The sequence below is a fragment of the Ambystoma mexicanum genome, chromosome 9 (genome assembly GCF_040938575.1).
Source record: "Ambystoma mexicanum isolate Mex_15411 chromosome 9, UKY_AmexF1_1, whole genome shotgun sequence".
Classification (NCBI taxonomy): domain Eukaryota; kingdom Metazoa; phylum Chordata; class Amphibia; order Caudata; family Ambystomatidae; genus Ambystoma; species Ambystoma mexicanum.
This window is the reverse complement of record NC_090931.1, coordinates 35246417-35256989: the sequence shown is the minus strand read 5'-3', so window position 1 is coordinate 35256989 and position 10573 is coordinate 35246417. Positions and strand designations below refer to the sequence as shown.

Sequence of the window (10573 nt, the reverse complement as noted above, 5' to 3'; positions counted from 1 at the left end):
TTTAGGTTGTGGGCGGAGGTGCCTAGGAACAGGGCATTACAGTAGTCTAGTTTTGTACCTATAGTGGCTCTGGCGATGGACAGGCAGTTTTTAGCGGAGAGAAAAGGCTTGACAGCATTTATCATCTTGGTGGTAAGTGCCGAGGAGGAGGCTATGGCGTTGACCTGGCGAGACATAGATAGTGAGGCATCTAGGTGAACGCCTAAGGTTTTAACAGTCTTGGAGACTGTGATGGTGGAGTTGTCGATGTTGAAGGATTTGTATTGGGGGGGGAGTTTGTTGAGAATTTCATTGGTCCCTACTATGAGGATTTCGGTTTTGTCCCCGTTTAGGCAGAGGCCGTTGGCCGCCATCCAGGTTTGGATGGCTGTGTAGATTTTGGTTAATGCTGTCGCATCTTCTTCGTAGGTCCCAGTTAGAGGGAGTAGTACCTGCGTATCGTCTGCGTAGTTGGTGTACGCTATGTTACGACAGTCGAGGTCATTGAAGAGAGGAAGGGTGAATATATTGTAGAGAGTGGGGGCGGTGCAGGAGCCTTGTGGGACGCCGCAGTGGATGATGGTAGGGGTTGCCGAAGCAGTGTCTGAGAAGACTTTCATGCGTCTGCCATTTAGGAAAGAGGCCACCCATGCAATGGCTTCCGGGGAGAAGTGTGCTTCATTTTTTAGGTGCATGCCTAGGATATCGTGGTTGACAAGGTCAAAGGCGGCAGATAGATCCAGTAGGAGAAGGAGTGCCGGTTTGCCTTTGTCCATAGTGTCTGCAAGCTGTATTTTCAGATCAAGTAGGGCTGACTCTGTTCCGTGACCTGGTCGGAAGCCTGACTGTCTTTTTCCTAGGATATGGTTGGTTTCGAGATAATCCTGGATTTGTGTGTAGGCCATTTTATCCAGAATCTTGAGCAGGAAAGGCACAGTGGTGATGGGCCTGTAGTTGGTAGCTACTTCAGGGTCGAGGGTGGTTTTTTTTAGAAGCGGGCGCACCCAAGCTTCTTTTAGACTGTCAGGGACAGTATTGGCTTTGAAAGAGGCATTAATGAATGATTTAAGGAAAGGGGCGAGTGTTTCAGTGCAGTCTTTGATCAGGCTGGCGGGGCAGGGATCTCCTTTACAATTGGATGGTTTGATCTTGTTCATTATCTCAATAACTTCGTGTTCTGTGACTTCCCTGAATTTGAACGGGGTAGTGGGGGCTTTGGTGGATGTGGTTCCCGAGCTAGGGGTGGGCATGTGGCTCGTGGTGGTGGGATGAGATTTGAGGTGCAGTGATAGGTTTTTGTGGTGCTCGTTAATTTTTGTTTGTAGGAGTTCAATTTTATTTAACAAGGCAGATTGTATGGAGTTGCACCAGATTTGGTCTTTAACAATGTCTTGTGATTTGGAGGCCGGTGTGGTGAGTTCGTTGAAAATGGCGAAGAGTTCTTTGGATTCGGAGCTTGCATTAGCAATTCTGTCATTATAAGAGACTGATTTAGCTGTGATTATGGCTTTTTTGTATTGGGCAGTGATTTTTTTGTAGGAGGATAGGGTGGCTGGGGAAGGCGATTTCTGCCAGGAGTTTAGTGCTTTTCTTTTCTGTGAGCGGAGTTCTTTGAGTTCAGTGGAGAACCAGGTATTTGAGTGTTTGATAGTTTTGGCTTTTTTGGTCTGCAAGGGGGCAATGGCGTCAATGGCGGTGCTTATGGTGCTCTTGTAGATATCTGCTAATTCTGACGGGTCAGATGACTTGAGGTCTGTGGAGAGGATGTGAAGGTGGGGTGTAATTTTATCTTTCGTGAGATTTTTTACACATCTTGCCAGTGCTGGGGGGATGGGGTTAGGTTTGTTTGTGTTAGATACGGCGGGAATAAAGAAGTGAATGAGGTGGTGATCTGACCAAGGAGTCGGGGTGATGGAGCTAATGTCGACGTGACAATTGTGGTCAGCTATCCAGTCTTAGCCGGCGCCGTGGCAGGGTTCTTGAGGAGGGCGAGCCCCTCATCCCAGATGTCATCAAGAAGCGGTACGGCGAGGACAGTCTTCCTTTTAGCCTTGCGCCGTTGGTAAAGGAACCCTTCCTTCTCCTCTTCTGGGCAGAGCTGGAAGAGCTCGGATGCCCTGGAAATCATGGCATGAAAGGATCCAATCTCATCGGGCGGGGACGCCTGAGCAGGGGGCGACGGGGGACACGTCCCGTCGTCGCCTCCGTCATCTGTACCTGTCGTAGCCGTGTCCGTGCCTGTATTATCCCTGTGGGTAGTAGACCGGGGGGAAGGCAGAGCAGGCCGCAGAGGTGGGAGAGGTGGCGTAGGATGCGTCGTCGTCCTCTTATGCGGTGGACTCTCCGAAGGTCCTGGCTCCGGTTCCCCTGTCGGGTCTGGCTCAGGTAACTCTGTCGGGGGGTGGGGCAACCTTGTCCTTATCTCCGAGCATAAGGACTGAAATCACTGACAAAATAGCCGCCGAAGTGTCCTGCGGCGCCGGAAACGACGGGCGCGAGTGCTCTTGAGGAGCCTCGTCGGCGACACCGTCGCTCCCGTCGTCGCCCTCATCGGGATTCCTCCCGATGGGCTGGGCCTCTTCCACGACTTCGATGAGCTCTTCTTCAGAGGTCGTGTCCGTATCCATGATGGCCACCAGCCCCTCCCCCACCTTTTCCAACAAGGAATTTGTGGGGGTCTTCTCAATGGGCCTGAAAGACTACTCCCTGCGCGGTGGCAGGGAGACTCTGGGTCCTGAGGTCGCCTCCACTGGTGTAGCCTCCACAGGCTGAGCCAGGGCCACGGCGACATCCTCAATCGAGGTCTTAGCAGGGTGAATTAAGGCCATCGTCACCTTCTGTACGCCTGGGGCCTTCACCTTGGGGGGAGGGTCCAAGCCTCGCTCCCCCTCTGCCGGAATCTTCGATATCGACCGGAGCTTCTCCAGAAGCTTTGCCGGGTTCTCGGACTTCCTCTTACCCGAGCCAGAGCGTTGGCTCGTGGTTGATGGCGCCGGGGAGAATGCGCCCTGCCTGGCAGCCAAGGAGCCCAACCGTTCGGCACTCCCGGTGCCCGCGGACTCGCGGTGCTTAGCCTTTTGTTGGGCCCCCGTCGCCGGGGCGCCCTCACAGGACTTAGAAGACCGCTCGGACTTCTTTTTCTTCTTCTCGCCTGACGGGCTCTTCCCCTCCAGCCAGTTGGCGAGACGGAGGTGGCGATCCTTCATGGTCCGCTCCGACATGTTCCCACAAAACGCACAGTCCTCCTCCGTGTGCGTCTTGTCCTCATGGAGACAGAGGCATAACAAATGCTCGTCCTCCTTGAAAACATTCTGAAGCTAGCATCCAGGGCAGGTCCTGAACAGCTTCCCGGGCGTCGAGCTTCCTTTCTCCTGGGCCATGTCCGGGGTAGGCCTCGTAACTTCTGGAATCCTCCAAAAGCGTAACTCGACGAAATCTTCACCCTTGAGGGGCGTAGAAAACTCCGAAACGGATCCCCGTTGATCGGATGTAGAAACGGTGGAGCTTGAGGCTCTATTTAACCGAAAAATTAGAAAAATCTCCTGAAAAAGCGCGAAAACGCAGCAAAAGCTCGAGAGCTACAGCACGAGGGCTCCCAACACTTGAACGTGCGGTAAAAATCTGAGGATGGCTGCCGGAGGCGGGGCTTAAGGAGAGGGCAGTCATTGGCTGGGGGCAGTATGACCCAGAGATCAGTGATTGGTTACTAAGAAAGACAGATCAGAAACGAAACTGATACTGATTTTTTTCTATACAGAGGATTCCCGGCCTGACGACGGGGAATATTCATGAGCATGTGAATCCATGCCAGACCTCATGCTGGAGAATTGAGGATTTATTCGCTGATGTATTAGAAAAGCTGTTGATCAGCTTTTCTTTTATCTCCTGAAAGTCGGCAGTCAATCGCTCCGTCAAGCGTGCTTCACGCCCGACATGGTCTATTTCCAATAATCTATGAGACTGGTGCAGGTACATTGACCGTTTTAATGCGCGAGCACTCGTCGACATTGTGAGTTGTTGTCGTTGTGGATTTTCAGCTGTTTGCGCTTCCATTATGGCTTTATATGTCCGACCACTTTGATTGGATTCCATGTACGGACGTGGCGCTACATCAGCACATGGGTTTCCGATTTTGGCTTCAGGTAAATCAATTGCAGCAGGTGTAATGACCTGCAGAGCTGAATTTGAGGTTCCTGCGAAGTAATCACTAGTTAGAAGAGTGTTTACTGGTAATAGGGAAAGCCCTTTATTTGTTAAAAGTGCGGTGCCGCCATCTTGTCCGTCGCACACCTGGGACGAGTATGTTGCTCGCAACGTGTTCAATCGGAGGGACAAAAACAAACTTTTTAAAACCAGCGTCGTCTGTTATTTGAATTTGCAACAATTTGGTGTCAGTGACATCGAATCGTGACTGAAATGATGCAGTATTCACCTCAATGATATCGATGTCCTCTATTAATAAAGACTTATGTAAAGACTTAGGTTTACGTTTGTAATCTGGTGAACATTCCTTAGTTGGAGTCAGCGCTTCCATAGTGCGTTGTATTCCAGCTGCATAAGGCTTTCTTGCATCGAGTGTTTGTTTTGCGGTTGTATCAATTGGTCGAATGTTAGAGTTCCCTAAGTGCATATCTCGAGTGGCCTCAATTAGTTTGATCAATGTTTTCGTCAAAAGCGCCAATGAGGGTAGCACAGTAGAGCTAGAAGACGCTTTTTGGACTTGAATTTGCATAGTATCAAGCTGGGCCCTAGAGGCAGTTAAGTCATTGCTTACCTCAACAGGCATGGCCTCGAGTCCATTCGTTTCCATTTCAATGTCTCCTTCAGTATTGGAAAGCGGATTATAAAATGATCCTTGGCGCTCAAGCTGATTACGTTGTTTCTGCCGCGTTTGCGGCCCCATCGTACAAACGCGAAGCGATGACAGTTTGAAGAGAGGTGGCCGCAGATCCGTTTTATAAGCCGTTAGTCCGTTAGACCGGGGTGGACTGGGGTAGACTGGACTCTTCTCAGGACTCTGCTCCGTGCACCCATACACCTTTTAAGGTGGAGTCTACCGAGTCAGAGTCAACGTTAAAGTAACAGTAGCAAAGTAGCACAATATCGGAAACAAGCACAGAATTCGCTGCAGCTCCTCTTCGCAAGCAAAGACTGGGGTAGACTGGCCTCTTCTCGGGGCTCCGCGCGGCGCACGCATACACCTTTTAAGGTGGAGTCTACCGAATCAGAGTCAACGTTAAAGTAACAGTAGCAAAGTAGCACAATATCCGAAACGAGCACAGAAGTCGCTGCAGCTCCTCTTAGCAGGCAAAGACTGGGGTAGACTGGACTCTTCTCGGGACTTGTGCCGTCTGGCAACTGATAAGGAGCGTTTGATAAAGGGTACTGTCTAGTTCCCATCCGAGAAAGGGACCATAACAATGAAAGCAAGAGAAGTAGTTCCACGCATGCAGGCTCACCAGGTTGCTAGAAACGAGAACAATGAAAATGAAGTGCAAACAAGCACTAAAGATTAGGGACCAATGTTTCTCGAAGTTCAAATTTTACACGAAAGAAATAGACTTGGTTATATTGGAACTGTTTTTAGACAGGCTTAAAGCAACAATGAGGGAAGTGTGTGGATCTTGAAGAAGAGTATCGAGTATCGTTTATGATACCCATCATTACACTAGCATACACATTCTTATCTGTTCTTTTTTCCTACATACTGCAGACTTATCCAGCCCTAATACGTAGAGTAATACATATCAGATTTTTGGAAGACCCCAAGAAGAATTGTATTGTCTGGAGGCTGATAATAGCAGTAATACTCCAGTTTCTGATATAGAAGTAATTAAAAAGGAGATAACAAAATGTGCATATTAAAGTAAATACAAAATAGAGGGGCTTTGTTCATTGCTATCCAGAAAGTCGATATATTTCCCCAAAGAAACGCTGCGCTCCACCAAAGTCTCTTGTTTTCTTGTCCCACGCAGTACTGAACTTTCTGGAGATTTTTTCTGGTAATATCTTCCTGGGATTAACTGGTTTGGGCCTAAACTGGAGCTTCACCTACAAAGGACCTTCTTGTTTGAATAGGGACAATGAAAGGCAGTTTAAAATGCCTGTGAAACCTTGAAGAACACCTTTCCACCAATCAGCTCTCTGTTCCATCGCCACCATGATGAATTGGTAAACCCTCCTGAAAGAGGAAAGTTTAAGGCCAAACAAACAATGCCAAAATAAACTATAGTTAATATAAAAACCGATAATTACCCATACAGAAAACGGTGTATAATTTCAAGATAATCTGGCCCAGACCTGACAGTAGTAACATGTAACTAAAGCTAAAGTAATCATGGATCTAAAAGAATATCAAGTAACTTACTGACCGATAACTAAAAACGCAGTAACGCAAGGTGTTAAGAAAATGTATAGAAGTTTGCTATAAAGGAATATATAACGTGGCAAGGACGACCATACTCGGAAAATGGACGCTGGCTCACATTGAACATAACCAAGTTACCTCAGAGACAGAACAAGGCTGTAAAAATCAGGAGACGCCAGAAAACATCTGTGTGCAGAGCCGACGATGAGTCAAGGATGGCCCAGAGTTAACAATGCTATTTTCAAAGGATAAGCATAGAGCGCAAAAGGAGTACATGGATACGCTCTGAATGTGGGTCATTCTCCATAAATGGAAGACGAAAACATCTGTGAGAGCCAAACTGTTGGTCAATTAAAAGCATACAAAGTTCATATGAGACAGAGTGAGCAAGCCTCTAGAGGCCAAGACGAGCAACAGCACCCTGCATAATTGAATCAAATAGCAGTACATGAAAAGCTGAAATGGACACATTTGTGGTCTCTTCACATGTGACTCAGAAGTCGAAAACAAAGGCTTTTCATTAGTGCCTTAAGCTAAGATAGTGGTGTGCTCACACTTCCTTGAAGGTTATAGGACAGTGAGCAGACACAAGGTCAAACTACAAACGGAACACTTTGGCTGATGGCCTACCGATGATAGATGGACTAATTGGGGAAAATAGGGAGTAGTCTGATGGGTTTCAAACACCTAAGTTTCATTTCACTTATGTGCTGCTAAGGAGCCAAAAGGTCCACGGTTGGGACAGTATGCCAACAAATCAGTGGGGTTGAGGGACAACCTAACACACAATGTTGCAGAAACCAATCCACTGTTATGTCCACTATAATCAGTACTATACGTATTTAGAGGTAGTTCAAGGCGTGCCATACCGACAAGGGGTAGCCAATGATGTACTGAGTCTTATATGTTCTATAAGTAGATATGTTCCCTTCACCAATCCTTTCCCTTGATAGGTTTTGTATTTTGCCACATAGAACGACGTCAAAGATGACACATATTGGGGTATAAAACCTCCATGCAATCAAACTTTTTTGTGAGTGTGCAAGCAGTCTGATGTCTGCCAGTTGACCCTGCTTTATTCAATTGATAATAAAGTAATACTTTGCCATATTCTTGGAGTCTGTCCGATTATTTGGTCTGAAATTATTATAATTGCATCTAGCACAAAAGACGACAAGTGTCATCCCATGGAATCTCCTCATCACCCTGGGCCCTGTCTCCACCCAGGTGATCCAGCCCGCAGTACACCACCCCCAGGGTTGGGATCAGGAAGCATCGGCCTTCCCCAGGCCACCTGGGAGGAGACTTAAGGCAGGGTTTCAGTGAGGGATCCACAGGATTCTTCACAGCCCCACAGAATACAGTTGAATCGCACAATACGTTTTGTCCCAATGTACACATAGCTCCTTCACCTTTTCCTTCCCATGCCTTCCTGAGCATCATCCATCCCTCGCTCTCATCTAAAATATTTACTCTGCTTTGCTCCTCCCTACCGCTACTGAATGTTTCATCATATTATTGCTGTGCTTCGCTGACACTCAATATCGCTTCAACGCCATAAACTATGGCAGGAGGTACTATACAAATGCAAGGTAACCTAAGTCACCACTGCTCAGGCGGACGTCACAAATGATTCCTTTTTCTTCCCATCTATGTTTAGGAAGACCAAAAGGAAGGCCCCATTGTGCTGGAGTGTGTCGCAGATAACACTGCTCTTGTTTTATTCAGCATGTACAACTGGAAAAAGTAAAGACAAAAGAGAGGCTTCAGTGCAGCAACAGTACTAAATAAGAAGTAACAAACAAAGAGTAAAAGGGTTTATTGTAAAAACAAATATACAATATATTCAGGACCTTTCTTGCAAAGGCGAGGCTATTCACATGATAGAAAGATTTGGGACATAATTAGGATAAGTTATGATAAAAACGGCAATCTATGAAACAGGAGTATTTCAGAACTATGATACAAAGAAGAATGCAACACAGGTATGTACAAGTTCACACAACTCAATATGCTAGTTGACTGGTTTCAAAGCAGATTTCCTCCGGGATGAAGACCTTCTCTGCCCTGAAATACTTCCCCTATGTGACGGGGATGCCAGATTCCACTGACGGGGCTGCGGAACACTGGAAAGACAAAACAGAGTGCTATGTTGAGATTTCACTCAAGAGATGGAAAAACAGTGAAACTTTGTGAAAGATGACATTTTATGAAAACAGCCTTGGTGTGGGTATAGATGGGCGATTGACGCAACCCTTACCACTAATATTGGAAAATATGATACACCAATTAAATGTAAATGCAAGTAAAATAATAAGTTCATTATCTGAAGTTAACCGTTCAGAGGTTTTGTGACTTCACCCCTGTCATTTCTTAACACCTTTTCATTGTGTCCATCTCATGGTTTACAAAAACACCTCAATTTGCTACTCAAACACAGTAAGGAATTGCACAGTCAAATTGGAATTCTGTGCCAAAACGAGGCTGGGCCTTAACTTGTCAGATTGATCCCGGGTGCTTTTTCTTGGCCTACTCGCCTTTCCCTACTCTGCAGCCCATCACACACAGCCCCCCTTGCTTGCCTCTGCATTCCTTCCAGCCACATCATGCATTATCGGATTTCCCAGGACAGCTTCACATCTGTGCCACTTCTCCTGGTTCTTATGCCATGCCTTTCTGGCCCTTTATTACCAAGACCCCATTTATTCACAGATTGGGAGTTGATGGCTTCCCAACATCTCCCCACCTGCTCCCTGTTCCATGCTTCCATCCTCTCCCTGCATGAACCTGGTTCAATCCCTCAGTGTAGCTTTCAGCAATCAAGTGCAACGGATTGCTGAAGAGGTCATGTTGCAGTGATGTAGTAATAAATACCCATGTGGGAATAAATGCTGAACTTGCATATTTTCCATAGTTTCTTACAACTTTCTCAAGCCAGAAGGGGGCACATGTCTAATCGGCACACAGCACTGAAGAATTTACACGAATGCATCCCAACTCCAAAATATCGTTTCAGCTGACAATATGGATTCCATTAATGAATTTATACTTCCTGCAAATTGCTAACTGTATTCAGGATTACTGAAGCCGTAGCAAATTCAAGATAAGAGAATGTATAAAGAAACCCCCAAGTCAAAATCTGTAGAACTGAGCTTCCTAACCCTCCCCCGCACTGCCCTTCAGCATCTTATGCTGGACAGTGCTTACAGAAAGTATTGTGGCAGGCCACACAACCTCCTTTCATCTCTCTCGTAGTGGTCTTCACCCCGATACTGGCAATAAACCCTTCTTTTGCTATTTTCTTTTCTACCTCAAAGTAACAGTAATTGCAGGACGCATCCAACTGGAGATTTCCGTTTGCCAGAACTTTGGAAATGCAATACGTTAAATGGATTATTACTATTGGTAAACACCCATTTCTTCATTTGCACAGATCAGCTGTAGATTGACAGCCTCTCAGAAGTGCCATAAAGCAGTCAAAGTTGGAACGACCATGAGACATGGACCTGAAAGAGTTGAGCTCGAGGGCAACATGAGCACCCACCTTGAGCTTTGTATCCACAGATATTCACAACACTTTAACGTGGCAGGTCCCGGTAACAGATGTTGGTTTCACCCTTTGCTCATTAAGCAAGTCGTGGAATAACAGCGGATAATTCATATTTTGCAGAAGAGCATGCAAGACTTCATTACAAAAAACATTCTCTTGACCGTACTCTACTTTGCTGTACAAAGTTCTGGCCCGTCCAGGACCAGAAGCACCCCAGAGCCCATACTGGGCCAGATCCACCACAGATCGGGAGCAGTCTGGATTCTTCCCATCTGCAGGATGCATATTTTCACATGGAATCCAGCGTAACCATAGAATACTGTGTTCAACATGCTCACGGGGGACAGTTTGGCTAATAGAGCGGTAAAAAGACCCCACAACGATGTGCCCTTGCCCCACCCCTTTACTATTATTAGGCTATTTACTGGGTGCTGATTAAACTTCAGGGAGCAATGGAGCACTTTACAAGTGATAGAGGAAAGTACATGGCGATGGAAGATCGGAAAAAGGGATCAATACAAGGGAACAGGGAGCTAACAGAGGCAATTTAGCAGAAAGGGATCTACAAGCAGCCAGGGGAGAGATGGGAGTTTTGGGTTAAGAGTTGTCTCTGGTTAGGTGGGGAGTGGACCTAGCTGTTGAGGAGCCATTTGTTGACAAGGAGGGTCTTTAACTCA

At 46.7% G+C, this 10573-nt stretch overlaps 1 protein-coding gene across 1 annotated transcript in view; it reads right to left on the bottom strand.

The window, feature by feature from the left end:
- Nucleotides 1-8149: 8149 nt before the first annotated feature.
- The window catches only part of NCAPD3 (non-SMC condensin II complex subunit D3), a 579984-nt gene continuing 577560 nt past the window's right edge, over nt 8150-10573 (bottom strand). The window contains exon 35 of the mRNA XM_069614114.1: nt 8150-8472. Coding sequence (XP_069470215.1) covers nt 8361-8472 — 112 coding nt within the window. The 3' untranslated portion in view covers nt 8150-8360. The remainder of the gene's footprint in view (nt 8473-10573) is intronic.